The 16,458-nt window shown below is 43.0% G+C and overlaps 2 protein-coding genes across 5 annotated transcripts; one reads left to right on the forward strand and one right to left on the reverse strand.

The window, feature by feature from the left end:
* Nucleotides 1-792: 792 nt before the first annotated feature.
* Nucleotides 793-5,929, reverse strand: WDR53 (WD repeat domain 53). Of its 4 annotated transcripts, none has more exons than XM_083616421.1 (3): nt 5,811-5,929; nt 3,246-3,736; nt 793-1,578 (listed from the first exon to the last, which is right to left on the reverse strand). In XM_083616421.1, exons 2-3 carry the CDS (start codon nt 3,723-3,725, stop codon nt 1,003-1,005), a joined length of 1,056 nt encoding a protein of 351 aa, XP_083472547.1. In that variant the 5' UTR covers nt 3,726-3,736; nt 5,811-5,929; the 3' UTR covers nt 793-1,002. The 4 variants fall into 4 exon arrangements, with proteins under 4 accessions (XP_083472547.1, XP_083472545.1, XP_083472548.1 ...); XM_083616419.1 differs by lacking the exon at nt 5,811-5,929 and adding an exon at nt 5,080-5,516; XM_083616422.1 differs by lacking the exon at nt 5,811-5,929 and adding an exon at nt 5,353-5,462.
* Nucleotides 5,526-11,730, forward strand: FBXO45 (F-box protein 45). The gene is made up of 3 exons (XM_083616423.1): nt 5,526-5,978; nt 6,893-7,249; nt 8,740-11,730. The coding sequence occupies exons 1-3, from the start codon at nt 5,667-5,669 to the stop codon at nt 8,923-8,925; spliced, it is 855 nt and encodes a 284-aa protein (XP_083472549.1). The 5' UTR covers nt 5,526-5,666; the 3' UTR covers nt 8,926-11,730.
* The last annotated feature ends 4,728 nt before the right edge of the window (nt 11,731-16,458 follow it).

Below are 16,458 nucleotides of genomic sequence, written 5' to 3' on the forward strand. Positions count from 1 at the left end.
AGAAAATGTAGCATATTGGTTTTTTCTTTTAAAACTTACATTTTCAGTTTTTGTAGTAAAAGTAAATTGTAAGAAGTTGTGATTTAATAACAGCAAAATAATATTAATGTAAATAAACTAGGCAGAAGTATATAAACCTGGGCATATTGATAACATTTTATGATAACAACAGTACGTAGCAATAGGTTGAAAAAATTAATTAGGAACTCATGTTTGATCATAGAAGAAACCTAGATTGTGCTGCATAATTTAAGACTTAAGGATTCCTTGGAATCAGCTTTTTGCTTTTGAACCACAATAGAGGAAAATACAACTTCTAGGATCCACCATGGAGAAATTCAGGCATACTCATGGATAAATTATGCATTAAAGTTCAAATCCAAATACAGCGGTACCTCTGGTTACGTACTTAATTCGTTCCAGAGGTCCGTTCTTAACCTGAAACTGTTCTTAACCTGAAGCACCACTTTAGCTAATGGGGCCTCCTGCTGCCGCTGCTGCACGATTTCTGTTCTCATCCTGAAGCAAAGTTCTTAACCCGAGGTAATATTTCTGGGTTAGCGGAGTCTGTAACCTGAAGCGTTATGTAACCTGAAGCGTATGTAACCCGAGGTACCACTGTACTGGGAAGATGTAGTTCAGCTGACTTAAGTGTGCATGAAGGGATCTGGAAGATCAAAGCTAAATCATAAGCACAAGTTATTTTGAAAGTCTTCTGATGGCATTGGAATTTACAATAGCATGTGCCAATATGCAATTTTTTCTCCTGTCAAAAAGTTATTCACACATAAACACATTCACAACTGAATTTTATTTCAAACTCATCAGCAAGTTAATACCTGGTTTATCATAAGGTATAAGGTATCCCATTACTGATACAATGAATTTATCCACTGCTAAAATAAATATTTTTAGCAATATACAGAAAAGCTGCAGTTGGCTTAAAACACATTGGGGGTAATAAAGGTGGTGTATCAGGCAAACGGTTAGGCCAAGGCATGTCTAAACTTCAGCAATAGGATAGACTGATATACTGGTACTCTGATCAGCAACCAGTATTCTTCTAGAGCCTTTAATCTCTGCACATGAAATCCAGTTCACCTTCTCTCCATGTTCAATCGTTAGTTTTGGTAAAATTGGCACATGCTCATTTGAACACTCTGCATTTATTTTGTCAAGTTTCTTGGTGGTGTTGGGCATCCTAGTTCTCCTTCTGTGGATGGATTTGACTGGACTCTTCTGTTTTCCTAGTTCATTGCTGACATCCCACAACAACACTCTGCCATCATTTCCTCCTGTAATGAACCGGTAGGCTTCTGGTAGAAAGAAAATCTGTGACACTGCTAAGGAGTGGCCCTTAAATGCTGCCTCCTGCTCAAACTTGGTACCTGTTACCCTAAAGATTCTGATTTTACCATCTTCAGCTCCACAGCCAAAAACATTGCCACAAGCAGAAACAGACAAGGAATGGGCCAATGGAGGGTTAAAAAGCTGACCAGTTGAATGTTCATTGACTTCCTCCTCTTGCAAGTCCACAATCCACAGAGGGCGAGCTTTCTGCAAGTTCCACATCATAACCTTCAAATAGAACAAATCAGAATTATTTCTTTGTATAGGGCATATACTAGCACACACTAAATGAGTTCATGTTCCTATTTGCACACAATTTTAAGTTTGCTTTATGTTGTTCTATTCCCAGAATCATGAATTGAGGTAGCTGTCACCAAGTGACGCTTCCCTGCATCTATAAATCAAGTGGAAAAAACAGTTTACTGTCATTTATATAGTAGCATCTTTCACTGTTAAGCTTTGAGAAGCTTTAAACAAATTACACAAAAGATTTCTTAAGAGTACTTTTACTACATTTGTTTATTATATCCAACCACCAAGCTGGACAAATTACCTTGTGCCAAAGAAACAGAGGTTCTCAAAATGTTGCATTATCTAAGCTGTGAAAACTTCATCAGCATTCCTGTGACAACACCCAGACCTCTATGTTGTATTAATTACAACGACCAGTAACCAAGAACTGAGCAAAAATTATTTCTTTCTTAAATCAGAAGCCTCATTATAGAAACTAAGAACTGAAAGATGTATACCATTATTCATTTTAATTAGTTTAATACTGCTGTTATTATAGATGGGTGTTGGTTAAAATAGAATTGGCTTGTGCAAAAACCAAACTAGACTGCAATCCTTATCTCACTTATCCGTAAGTCCCTTTGAATTCCACATAACTTATTTCTGAGTAGACATGGTTCAAATTGCATCATAAATTGCTTGTGTGATGCAGGACTCCCTGGTTCATCAACCATCACATTTCAGGTCATTAATTTGAAGATAGGGAATATGCCACAGGCTCACGTTTCTTCAACTGCAAATTTCTCACCTCCTTTCTTGTGATAACTATGGTTTAAAACAATATCAGAATCTAACAAAATACAGGTTAGCACTACCAGATGTGCCTCCAAATACTGTGTGCCAACCTGCTTCAAACCATGTTTTGGAGGAGATGCCCTGTGAGTGCTAATCTTAGTTTGCTGAATCTGAATATAATGAATACCACAAATTGTGGAAAAGAGAGGGGAATCTATGCATAATAGGGCAGCAGGGACCATGACAGCCTGCAACACATTCCCAATCTCTAAATCACTGTCTGAATATTGGAAACACAATATCCGATTTGAGTCTGTATAGCCATAACATTGTTGCATTTTTACTTCCCTACATGCATAATCAAGAAGTTTAATCACCACACTAACTTTAAGAATTTCTAACACAGCAGAAATTTAAGATGATGAACCTGGATATCTCTATAAAGAGAAATACCAGGGCTCAACATAGCATAAAAACCCAATAATTTGGGATTTGTCTATACTCAGTAGCATAAGGGCACTTTGCTCACCCTCAGTTGAATTATTTATTACTTAATATGTGCCTTCCCGTTAAACTACTTCAGCATTTGATTTAGCCATTTAATTGATACTGGGGCTCCCTGGAAGCCAACTTTTCAAGAATGATTCCTTTTTATCTTGCCTGCTTGTTTTACCTTGGCTGGCACTCATACTGTCTTTAACAAGGGACTATCTTAATTCCTGATCAATACAAATATAGGAGGATTACTTCATCTAATGCCACAGGAGGCTCATAGACAAATTAACATATAGTAGAAGAGGAAAGAAACATGTATCAAAGATCATTGCTGGTGTGTGCCCTACAGGAAGCTTTCATTTTATGCTGATCACCTTCATATCCAGACCACATGAAAGAAGGCTTTGAGGTCTTTGAGGACGAAACACAACTGATGCACAAATATTTGAGTGTCGTCTAAGGCAGCGGCTTAACTTCTTGCTTTCCAGATCAATTATCTTTATTACTCCAGAATCATCTGCAGCACCTAATAAACTATCTGTTTCATTTACTGAAAGACAATTGATCTCTTCATCATTTACATGGAAATGTTCAACTGGCTCTTTGAGACATCTAGTATCCAAAATGCTAACAGTCTCTCCATGAGAAGCATATAGTCTTTTGGAACAGGTGGGAGAAAACACAACACTGGTGACATCATCAGCTTTCTGGAGAAGTGTGTGTTCTAATGGAGTCCCTTCCTCACTCCAGATGGTTAGCTCCCCTCCTTCTGCTCCTGAAGCCAACAGACCATCTTTGTTCACGTTCAAACATAATATTGAAGAAGAGTGTCCATTGGCCCACTTCTCCGCCATAGTAGGAGAGTCTGAAAAACACAAACACTTGATTAGCAAGACAGAAGTTGTTTCTGGTATAGCTAATTCCTCAAAAGTCACAGGATGCATCACTTCATTGCATGGACAGAATGTATGTTTTAATGCCACCTTTGAAAACATAATTTATAATCCTGGAACCAAAACAACTTTAAGTATCAGTCTGATTTTGTTTAAATGAGAGGCTATGTGTTTAGGCATGCAATATACACCTCTGTTCTCAGTTAATTGGTTTATAGCAAAGCTTGCCAACATGGCACCTGCTAGTGCACATGAAATCACAGATGCCTTCCCTGGCACCACAGGATCCCCTTTTCCTACTGAAATAAGGGATTGAAAGGAACATTCTGCAGTAGTCAACAGAATACACTGATATGGGCACCACAACCAAGCATAAGTGGTGCCCGCAACAGTTTGGTTTACTAATGTACCCATGATGAATATGCCTATATACCTTATGGTCATATAGCACTAACAGAGAACTGCAGTCAGAAATCTGAATGGCAAAATAGGATCGAGGAAAAGTAAATCACTGACAGTAAGTTCCTAGCATGGCATTTTGGAAAACAAAGCTCAGTATGTCTGTTCTTTGAAAGAAAGTCTTTGAAAATAAATAGTATTCCTTAGTATGTATTTAGCTCCCTGGAGATGACCCAGTATACCTGAAGGAGTGTCTCCACCCCCATCATTCAGCCTGGACACTAAGGTCCAGTGCCGATGGCCTTCTGGCGGTTCCCTCACTGCAAGAAGTGAGATTACAGGGAAGGAGGCAGAGGGCCTTCTTGGTGGTGGCGCCCGCCCTATGGAATGCCCTCCCATCAGATGTCAAGGAAATAAACAACTATCTGACTTTTAGAAGACATCTGAAGGCAGCCCTGTTTAGGGAAGTTTTTAATGTTTGAAGTTTTATTCTGTTTGATATTCTGTTGGGAGCTGCCCAGAGTGGCTGGGGAAACCCTGCCAGATGGACGGGGTATATGTAATAAATTATTATTATTATTACTTCTTCATAAATATGCTTAGGGACATTCTATACGCATTAACAGACGAGCATTAATCATCACAAGGGTGTAAAGTGGAGGCAGAGAAGTGGTTGGCATTTGACTAGCCCAGACCAGTACTGACAAGGAAAGACGGGCAGAGGACCAAACCAGTCAGAAACACGCCTACAGTCCAGCCCTTACAGTCCAGCCCTAATCGCGTGTACACCACTTCAGGCCGATTTACTGCCAAGTAAATACGCAGTAGGGTGACAGCCTCAAGCCAAGCCACCCTATTGCTGTATTTTAATATCGAGGAGGCCAAAAAATAACCGAATTGCCTCAAACAGGCTTACCCGTCCCGCCGTCTCTCCATGCGACAGTGTCCTCTTCCGGCGAAGAGAAATTACGTCATCCTATTATCACCCCCGCCTTCTTTACATTAACAGGTGAGGTTTTCGCGCATGGATTTAGAGAAGCCCCCTTGACAGCTCTGCCCTCACCCAACATGGTCGGCTCACCTTCAGGGCCTAGCTCTCAACCACCGCCGCCACAATAGCAGTAACAAAAAGCGAATAAAAGCTCCGCAGTCGGAGAGACCCGCGGCAGGAAACCTAGATTCGTCTCACCGCTCCTCCAACCGCGAACCGAAGAGGCAATGGAGGGCGGGGAAAGACAGCACTTTCCCCGACGCCTCCTCAGGCCCAGCTCAGACACAGGCTTTCACTTCCGCCCGCACTTGCCGGCAGCTGGTGGGAAGGACGTCGAGCGTCGGCTGCGCCGCCTCACTCCCTTCCCTCGCTGACGGCGTGAGCCGGATTGGCCGGTTGGCTGCCTGGTGGGCTCGCGGCCTCGCACCGCCTTTGCCTGGGCCGGGGCGGTCGGTTGGCGAGGCGTGCGCGCGCGCCGCGGGACGCGAGGACTCGGTGGTCGCCCGGAGGCTATGGCGGCGGCTGCCGGCGGCGGAGGAAGCGGCGGCGGCGGAGCGCCGAGCTCGGTGGCTGTTGCTGCTGCCGCTGCCGCTACGGCTGCTAATGCGGGGGGCTGGCGGCTTCCCGGGCGGGTGCTCGAGTTCGTCTTCTCCTACCTGGAGCTGCGGGAGCTGCGGAGCTGCGCGCTGGTGTGCAAGCTGTGGTGCCGCGTCCTGCACGGCGACGAGAACAGCGAGGTGTGGCGGAGCCTGGCCGCTCGCAGCCTGGCGGAGGAGGCGCTGCGCACCGACATCCTCTGCAACGTGCCCACCTACAAGGGCAAGGTCAGGATGGCCCCGCGCGGGAGGGAGCGACCCTCCTTTTTTGCGCGCGCGAGGGAACCCAGGAGGAAATATGTATAGTATATATAATCTGGGTACCTTTTTCTGCCCCTACATCCCTTGCACGAGATAAGATACTGGAGGTGCCGGGGGTCTCGTCTCCTGTGTTTTGTGAGCCGGACCTCCTTCTTCTTAAACCCAATTGTGCGGGGAGGAGAGGAAATTGTTCCGTGTTGTGAGAGAGAGGGAAAGAGAGGCACTAACGCACATGCTCAAAAGCGCTGGCTGCTGATTACTTTGTTCCAAGGCAGAACTCTGGCACCGGGTTGTTTCCTAGCTCCAGTAAAATGCAACCTGCATCTGTCGTCATTCCCCCCCTCCCCAATTGCACATGTATATATGCATACCAGTGTTGGTGGAAACACTCATTGAGTACATGTTGTTTAGATGTGGTTCCTCTTTGCAGCTGCTGCCTATGGCCCAGATGGTTTGCATGGCAGGAGCTGCAGAAAGGTATAGTGCTCAGTAAGACATCATCTTGGGAGCTGGATTGAGGACCCTCTTGGGCAGGTTGATGCCTTCCTCCAGCAAGCCTGGAATAGCTGGTGTTGAAATGATGTTTTTCTCCTTCTTGCTCTGTTTCCAAAAGACCTTGGCAGGCCTGTTTTTCTATGTTGAGCCAGGTAGCCAATACTAGCCCAGCTGGGCAGGTGGTGAGGACTAAGGTTGTGAAATCACAAGGCGTTCTTACTCTGGGTGGCATTCTTTTACAGATGGGTTAATTATACATATATTTGAGTTTACCATATCTTATTAAGAATAGGTGTGTAGAGTTGTTGTTGCTGCTGCTGCTGCCTTGCCTAGTTTAGTAATCTTATCTCCAGCATTGCTTTTTCAAAAAATACCTTCTGTTCCAGGTACGCGCCTTTCAGCATGCTTTCAGCACCAATGATTGTTCTAGGAATGTCTACATTAAGAAGAATGGATTTACTTTGCATCGGAATCCCATTGCACAGAGTACAGATGGAGCAAGGACCAAGATTGGTTTCAGTGAAGGCCGTCATGCTTGGGAAGTCTGGTGGGAAGGCCCTCTTGGCACAGTGGCAGTAATTGGGATTGCTACAAAACGAGCTCCCATGCAGTGTCAGGGCTATGTGGCACTCCTGGGCAGTGATGACCAGAGCTGGGGCTGGAATTTGGTGGACAATAACTTGTTACATAATGGAGAGGTCAATGGCAGCTTCCCCCAGTGCAACAATGCCCCCAAATATCAAGTGAGTGAAACCTGGAATGTATACAAGACTGTTAGATCTGTGAAGAGCTATGCCAGGGCAGTCCAACCACTTAGACCAAGTGCGCCTCAAGAGCACTTTGACACAAAACCCGTAGGCCACACACTGAATTAAATTTCCATATTGTAAATTAAAGCGTACACAATGTAGTTAATATATTTAATGTAAGCAATTAATATATTTAATTGAATATATATATAATTAAATACACAATTGATAGATTGAGTCCCTGTCAGGATAAAAAGGTAGGATATAAATCAAAATAAAATAATTTTAGAAGACTTCTAGTCAAAACGATTTGAGCCTCTTGTGAAGCCATTAAATAAATGCAGCCCATGGAGGAGAAGACAGCATAAGGTGGGGTGGTAGGGCAGGCAACAGATGCCTCATCCTTCTCACCTGCCAGCCAGTCACCACAGCCACCACCATCTATCCTGCTTCCCGCCCCCCGCCCCCGCACAGCCTTTTCAGGCAAGTTGTTGACTGTAGAGTTGGAAGGGGACCCCCAAGAGTAATGTAGCCATATCCCTTGCAGTTACTGGCAGGCAGTCACCCCCTCCCCATCTGTCAAACAGGGCAGCAGCAAAGCTTCCATGGCAAGGGGCAGCCTACCAGTCTCACAGAGTCCTGTTTGGCTGGCCGCACACCATGCCTCTGCTGAGCCTGGGCTGTGTTGCCTCTGGCCTGATGGCTCTGCTCTGTCTCTCTCTACCATCACTATCATTGTTCCTTCAAAGAGGCGCCAGCACCAAGCCACACCTCCCTCTCCATGTTGCCATGCCGGTCCGCTAATCAAAGGTGCAACCTCAAACATCTGGAAATTTGTCGCCCAGTTCCCTTTCTCCTTATTGGTGGGTTTTCAAGCATCTCTCCCCACCACATAAACTCTCACGTGCTCATTTGCTGTTGAGGGGAGAAGCAACCAACCAGCTCTTGCTCTTCAGGACAGGAAAGGCAGAAGAGTCGCTAAAGACTAGTAACAGGTCTAAGGGCAAGGGCCACCAAAAAAGGTCTCAAGGGCCACCAAAAAAGGTCTCATGGGTCACATGTTGGACCACCCTGAGCTATACATTCCAGAATTTTGTATAGTAAACTCTTGACACATTCTGTTTTAGGCACAATTCTATTTACATTTTCTTGGAAATATGTCCCAATCTGTTCAGTGGGGCTTACTCCCTGGTAAGGCTTCCTCCCTAACCTCCCTAGCTTGGGAATTCGCCAAGTTGAATTCAGCAAGGCATGCATCAAATTGAAGAATATCTGTTTAACCAGTGTAGTTGTTCAAAGCCCCATGACTGAATCTTAACTTTACCATTTATCAGCAGAAAATGTCTTCAAAGGGCTTTTCTGTATGTTAATTGTTTTAAATAACCCCCTCCCCAAGTTATTTTGTCTCAGCATCTGTTTGCCTTCACTTTGTCTTGTCTTTTTCATTATCTCTTTTCTTCAATCCGTCTTATTTTTGTTTACAGATAGGTGAGAGAATTCGTGTCATCCTGGACATGGAAGACAAGACTTTGGCTTTTGAGCGAGGCTATGAGTTTCTAGGGGTTGCATTCCGAGGACTGCCAAAGACATGTCTGTATCCAGCAGTGTCTGCTGTCTATGGAAACACTGAAGTGACGTTAGTTTATCTGGGAAAACCTTTAGATGGATGACATTTTGTTTTTAACTGGGACGTGAACATCAAGTTGACAATATGGAGAAACTTGCATGTGGGTTAATAGGGAAGCATGAGTGAAGTGTGTGGATGCGTATCCAAGAAACATCAAGGAAAACCAAAATTTGCGATCCAAAAGGCCAGCTGTACGGAAGAGAGTTTTACCTTTCCTTTTTCTGCCGGACCAGAAAAATTCTCAGGGGGTTGCAGTTGGTTGAATGGGCAGCTAACCACATGCATGTTGCATAAGATTTCACTGCAAAAAGTAGCAGAATGGAATCCTGTACATACTTAAGGGACTCCTGTATCAAAGTGGTTGAGGAAAGCTGACTGAGACCTGTAAGCAGTGTGTTCTGTGAAAAAGACTTCATTTTTAAAATTATTTGTTTCCTTCCTGCCTTTGATCCAGTGTGTTTTACCAAAGGTAACTGAAATTGGTTGGATTTTATTTAATGTATTTTTAGTGTAATGAGGAGTACAATGTATTGCACTTCTCCAGAGCAAAACATTGTGCAGTTATGTTAAAGTGTGTTTTAAAGACAGTTTGTACAGAACACTTTAAAAACCAGAACAAAACAAAGGGTTGCTGTTGCTTTCCCTGGGATGTAATTTTGTTAATTGGAAACCTCCCCCCCCCCACATATCAGGTGTTAGTGTCTGTCCAGTTGAACAGCATACATACGAGTGCACTTCTTTTGTTTTGTTGTACAACATCTCATGTGACAAAAGAAACTATGAATGTTTATTGTAAAATGCTTTAGATTTGATAGCTGAAAATTCTGTGCAGGTGGAAGGATAAGGTCAGTTTCTAATGTGAGTGTTTTTGTTTTACTTAAAATGTGAGTATGTGTTGCAAATGACCATATGTCTTTCAATCCACCTTCTAAAGTAAGACTTAAAATTAATCTTGCAAACTATGAGCCGTCCACCAAATACTGCTGCTCTTTACCCATTTTAATCAGAATTGTATTGTGGCTGTGGGGTGGCCATGCTTGGTGGGTTGTTCCCATTATGGTCTGCAGTACCCCAAACCTTCATTTTGGTCTATTGCCAAACGTATTGCTCTCTTCCCAGTATAGATATTAGATTGCAAGTATTGCATATTTAACTAAATATTTTGAAAAATAGGTTTCCAAAGTACTAACTAAATACATACTATGTTAAAATTGCATAGAAAAATATTTTAACATATTTCAATCTTTAGCATAAATAAATTGAACTTCAAACAGGAATCAAATTTCTGACACAATTATGGAGTCTGTCCTTTGGTTATATTAATTGCTGAGAAATGTTTTACAAAGCTAATTTGTTGTGCATAAAGAAAGCACCTTTAGATGATGGAGCAACTGCATTTCCCCATTCTTTGGCATCCATATCCTGCACAGCTTGTATGTCTTAATTGTCTAAGTCCACAGGCTGGTTCTTGGTACTAAAGTGCTATTTTGTTCTGCCTTAGACATCTATTTATTTGGTGTAGAGTGAGAAAACACTTTCAGTGCAGTCCTGGGCATTTTTTCTTCTTCTCAGACGCAAACCCCACTATGTTCAGTGGGATGTACTCCTAGGTAAGTATGTGTAGGATTGTGGCCTTTGGGAGGAAATGAGGTATTGTTTACATTCTTTACATCATAATCAGAATTATGCTGTCTCACAGACATATAGTTCCTTAGGTGTGCAAAAGAGAACAATTCCCTTAGGCATTCTTATTTTTGTTAAAGCCAGGGAAAGCTGCTAAACACTACGTTTTTATTTTTTTTAATAGGCTGAAGAGTACATTCTTGCTGCATGCAAGGTTTAAAGTGGCAATCTTTGGTAGTGCCATCGGTCCTCAATACTTAAAAATTGGTCATGCTATGACCTTCCCAGCAACCTAGCCTTCTTGCGGTAGGCTTAGCCGTCATGTTACCTGTCCTACCATCTTGACATACTAATGCATCTTGTTTTACTATTGTTTCCAAAGCCCTCTGCTCCCTTGTAGAAGTTGCAGAAGGAAGTTATAGATGATTATTGGTTTGGGACTGCTAGTATTCTTTGGTTGGTGGCACACGGCTGTTGTGATTAGCATCACACTAGGCAGAAAGAGGCTCTTTTATGAGGCTGAAAGTGTGAGGGACAAAATGTGGATTCAAAAAAGAGGGCAGTGACTGTACTGGAGGAGTCTATGTTGCATGTTCTCAGCTGTTCAGGCTTTCCTAGATCTTCACTTCACTTTCCTTCCATGTTCAGATTCCGCAGAACTGCATTTGAGGTCTGCATGTGTGAATAAATGTTTTTAAAATATTTGTTCTATGTGTAGTATGCTGCTTAACAAGTTCATTCCTGGTCTCTTTCTAAAATTAAGCAAGTGAATCATTTCAACACTGGTACTATGAAGAAATGAATGATTTTGGAAAGATGTATCATTTCCAGAAAACGTTGACTGTATACTATGCTATAAAATATATCACTACAAGATTCTATGGCATGAGGTAAACTAAAAGGAAAGAAGCTTTTGTTAGAGTAATATAGTCTCCCTGTGCAGTCTCGGATGGATTACCCTCTGCACTTATTTATGGACTTTTGAGTAGAGAGAGCTGGTCCTAAGAACTGTGTCAGGGAAATTTTTGCTAGGTTTTACTTCCATTTATACAGGATGTCTTGCTCGCTTTACCCTTACATGTGGCATAGCATTCTGCTTGTGCCAAGTGGTCAAAAATTCCTTGGGGCACAGGGGACAAATATGTATATAAACCTCTTATAACTTATTACCTGAAGACCAATTCCAAGCTGTACAAACAACTGAAATAAATTGTTAAAACATAAATATACTACTCTGTATTATTGTGTGTTATAATTGAGTCCTATTAGTACTGGGTGATTTTCTGTTTGACTGGAATACAGAATTTTTTTACAATATTTATGTGATCGACTAATGTCAAATTGTGAACTTTCCCTGGAGATAAATATGTAGACCCCTTTGATAAGCTGGACTACTGTATGTGTAAACTCTCCCTGATGGAAATGATGGTGTTAGTTTTCCTGTTTTGTTTTCGTAGAAGCCTTGTAGCAAAATACACATTTCACACGGGTACGATGTCTCAGCATTTTTGCAGAGACAGGCTGTCTGGGAGTTTGTTCAAGGTCTATGAGGAGTGTTTAACTGGATCTCAGCCCTCAAATTCTGGGGTGGAGCAGAAACTGAAGACAGCTTACTTGGGCAGGGCTATTTCACAAAACTATACAGATGCAAATCCAGTCCGTCTCCCCAACAGAACACACTCAGTAGAATGCACCAGTAAACTGCAGCTCCCTAATAAGTATAACACATACATCACCTGCACTGATTTTTTATATTTTTAGGTGCAGACACAAACCATCTTGAAATTATTCCTTAAACATTCAGTGTGTGAAGTGGCCTACAGATGAAACTTGGATACTTCCAGAGGGCACATGGGAACTGCAGTTGTTACTGTCGTAAAAGTGTACATGCTTGGGAAATGAACTACTATTATTAATGCTGTACATCCTAAATGAGTTGCTTTGCGACTTCAGCTGTGGGTGGATGGTGAGACATGGTAATTCATAAAGGAAACATCAACTGAGACTATAATATGGTGACTACAGCTGATCAAGTCTCCATATGCTGCCACACGCAACAGGGACAGGATTCCTCTTGAAAGGAAGCACCTGGAGTTCTTTCAGCAGAAGCACTGTTGTATGATGCAAGTTTAAGAGCAGAGAGCTATGCTCTGGTTGCTGGGCTTTCCCTTTCATGCATATGAGTGGCTTGTACGTCATTTCACTAGAGGACTAGGCGAATGGTTCCAAGTGCCCTTATACAGAAGTATTAGTGTAGGTTTACATTATTCCTGATGGTTCTCTAATTCCATGTTGCGTGAGGGCGATGACCATGATGAAAACAAGAGAGGGAAAGGAGAATTAAATTCCAACTGTAATATGTATAACAATTGTGGATTAAGGTTAGGTCTGAAAACAAAACAAAGCAGCAACTTCAAATTATAAGCAGGCAGCAAATTGCCAAAAAGGATTACAGTTGCATTCTGTTGTGAGAGGCTGACTCTCTAGCACAAAGGCTTAAAAGGTAAAGGTAAAGGTACTCCTGACCATTAGGTCCAGTCGCGGATGACTGGGGTTGCGGTGCTCATCTCTCTCTATAGGCCGAGGGAGCCAGTGTTCGCAGACAGCTTCCAGGTCATGTGGCCAGCATGACTAAGCCGCTTTTGGCGAACCAGAGCAGCGCATGGAAACGCCATTTACCTTCCTGCCGGAGCGGTACCTGTTTATCTATTTGCACCTTGATGTGCTTTCAAACTGCTAGGTTGGAAGGAGCTGGGACCAAGCAATGGGAGCTCGCCCCGTCGCGGGGATTTGAGCTGCCGACTTTCTTATCGGCAAGCCCTAGGCTCAGTGGTTTAGACCACAGCGCAAATGCTGATAGGATTGAAGCCCTATCTCCACTGAAGTAAGCAGGCATGCTGCAATCTAGAGTAGATTGGGGAGTGGGCCTCATGAAGAGAATTGGAACTGATGTGCGTTTAACTAAGATTTGAGTTGAGCCCAGCTTCATCTGAGGTTTGTCTATTGATAACAAACGAAGTTCACTCAAAGTGTTCTGCCTAATCTAGTAGGTGTAAATGATGCTGGAAGTCCATTTAATTTGCTGTAGAATAATGTCTATGCTAGGCAACAAGTAGGAAAATTATAAACAATTCTACATGGTGGAGCTGCTACCTCATATGTCACATGAGAGGCACTGTACAGACCCAAGAGAGAAAGTTCTTGTCCTCATGGAACTAGAATATCCTGACAGTGGAAATGCTTAGGAGTGTTGATTATATAATGTTTGTGCATTCTCTTTACCTTCAGTGCAAGAGAGGTACAATTCAGTAGGAGTGTTAAAAGGCTGTATTAGCAAGTCTGCACACAAAGTCTTTGTGTTGTGTTTTTATATTAAATTAATGTTTCAGTGAAAGTGAATGACGGGAGATGTGCACCTGGCAGCCTGAGAATCTCTGTTCTGGTTTTGAATGTAATACCCAGCACAGTTTGGAAATATGACACCCTCCAGTAAATGTGTCAGGGTTCTGCCTGCCCAGACATTGTACCCAAGGTCTTCTCAAAGGTAAGAGCAAGGGGAGCAGAACCCTCCGGTAGATTTCCACACTGCAAGTGACCCTGAAAAACCATTTGATCCAGATATCCCTGGCCTATGACTGGAGCTGCCTGGGCTTCTGGCTAACTTTGAAAGTCCCCCTCCCCCAATCTCTTCCAGGGTCACAGGAGCAGAATACAGTGGTACCTCGGGTTAAGTACTTAATTCATTCCAGAGGTCTGTACTTAACCTGAAACTGTTCTTAACCTGAAGCACCACTTTAGCTAATGGGGCCTCCTGCTGCTGCCACGCCACCGGAGCACGATTTCTGTTCTCAACCTGAAGCAAAGTTCTTAACCTGAAGCACTATTTCTGGGTTAGTGAAGTATGTAACCTGAAGGGTATGTAACCTGAAGCGTATGTAGCCTGAGGTACCACTGTACATAGTGAGGCAGGCAAGAGTTTCAGAGCAGGCTTCCTCAACCTCAGCCCTCCAGATGTTTTGAGACTACAATTCCCAGCATCCCTGACCACTGGTCCTCCTAGCTAGGGATCATGGGAGTTGTAGGCCAAAAACATCTGGAGGGCTGAGGTTGAGGAAGCCTGGTTTCGGAGCCACTGCTGCTGTACTTGCCTAGCTGCCCCCGAGGCTACTCAGAAGGAGGGGGAGACAAATGGAAGCACCTGTTTGAATCAGGGCCTGAGTGGGAAGGTGTGATGCCTCTTGCTCCTACATGAGCCTCTAACCAGCCTTTCTCAACCTGTGGGTCCCCAGATGTTGTTGGACTACCACTCCCATCACCCCTAGCTAGCAAGGCCAGAGCTCGGGGATGATGGGAGTTGTAGTCCAACAACATCTGGGGACCCACAGGTTGAGAACCACTGCGAGCTGTGGCACTGCAGACCCAACAACTCTCTCCCACATTCCCAACTTGGAGAAATGAACACTGGGAGAAACATCTAAAACTTGGAAAGGTAGAGAGAGCTGTGTGTTGGTTGGAGCATCATTGGAGTCCACAAGCTTTCTTTGGAAAACTGATACAGGACTGTCAACTGTGGTGTCTGCTTGCCTGTTTGCTTCCAAGATGCTTTAGTGGTATATGTGTAAGTAAAACAAGTTTTACAAATATAGAATATGTCTCCAGTGATCTCTCATTTGTCCTCTGGAGCTTTTGAAATTGTGAAGGTGAATAACAATTTATCATTTTTCCAAAGAGTTAATGTTAATTACTTTTTATACTGTTCTTTTACATCATGCTGCTTTCAAGGTTTATGTTTTTAAAATTGTTTGTGTAGTTGTGATTCTTTGTAAACTACTCGGATTAGGGCGGAAGATGTGAATTCCTGGAAGGAAGGGAGCAATTTAATGTGTGTGCGTCTGCCAGAGAAATGTGCTAACAACAGCTATGTAAAAAGAAGAAGAAAGAAAAGCTAATCACTATGTGTTTTGGGTGTGAATATTGAGAAGAAGGAAAGCAGCCCTAATTTCCTAACAGCAGGGGACAGCAGTTTGCTGCAGGAAGGCCAAATGAAACCTTAAGCAAATATCCTCAAATGTAAAGCAGCATGATGTATCTTTCCTCAGCGGATATATAAACACTTGTACAGTGGTACCTCGGGTTAAGTACTTAATTCGTTCTGGAGGTCCGTTCTTAACCTGAAACTGTTCTTAACCTGAAGCACCACTTTAGCTAATGGGGCCTCCTGCTGCCACCACGCCGCCGGAGCACGATTTCTGTTCTCATCCTGAAGCAAAGTTCTTAACCTGAAGCACTATTTCTGGGTTAGCGTAACCTGAAGCGTATGTAACCTGAGGTACCACTGTAAATAAAAAGTGGTATAATTTGTTTTATAAAGAAATAACAAGCCATGGTAACACCTGAGGACTGAGCATGCTGATAGAAAGTTGAACGGTGGTTGGAAATGAAAAACAGAAACAGGTGGAAAAACCTGCTGAAAGGATCTGACTTGCTGACCGCCAGAACGCTGAACAAGAGCACTCCTATTAGAAGATGGGAATGCAGCACAAAGTTTTGTACAGAGCTTACTTGTTAGAATGTATTTTCATCGCCTTATGGCTCAATTATGGAAACATGAAGTAATAACGTCTGAGCATGTGCAAAGTACCTTTCAAGCACTGAGTAGTCGTTGCAAGCCTCCGTAAGAACACTCAGCAAAATGGCTTTAATATTTTTCATTAAGCTGGGAGGGAAGTGGGTTTGGCTGAACAGGTATTCAATTGAATGTGGGACAGCAGGATGCAAAAAATCAGATTGAAACAAGTCTAATATGCTGCTCAAACCCGGGTGGGTCCATGCTCTGAGTCTGCTCCATTGAGCAGGATATGGGCTATTTTTTCTCAGCCCACCTATAAAACTACAGTGGTACCTCGGGTTAAGTACTTAACTCGTTCTGGAGGTCCGTTCTTAACCTGAAACT

The sequence above is a fragment of the Podarcis filfolensis genome (genome assembly GCF_964270895.1).
Source record: "Podarcis filfolensis genome assembly, chromosome: 5".
Taxonomy (NCBI): Eukaryota; Metazoa; Chordata; class Lepidosauria; order Squamata; family Lacertidae; genus Podarcis; species Podarcis filfolensis.

Excerpts from the sequence above, each read along its gene's own strand:
- FBXO45 (XM_083616423.1), top strand. The coding sequence starts at position 5,667 with ATGGCGGCGGCTGCCGGCGGCGGAGGAAGCGGCGGCGGCGGAGCGCCG. Across the intron at positions 5,979-6,892 it reads TGCCCACCTACAAGGGCAAG|GTACGCGCCTTTCAGCATGC; the intron begins GTCAGGATGGCC and ends CTTCTGTTCCAG. Across the intron at positions 7,250-8,739 it reads ACAATGCCCCCAAATATCAA|ATAGGTGAGAGAATTCGTGT; the intron begins GTGAGTGAAACC and ends TTTTGTTTACAG.
- WDR53 (XM_083616421.1), bottom strand. The coding sequence starts at position 3,725 with ATGGCGGAGAAGTGGGCCAATGGACACTCTTCTTCAATATTATGTTTG. Across the intron at positions 1,579-3,245 it reads CATGTGGTCTGGATATGAAG|GTTATGATGTGGAACTTGCA; the intron begins GTGATCAGCATA and ends TTCTATTTGAAG.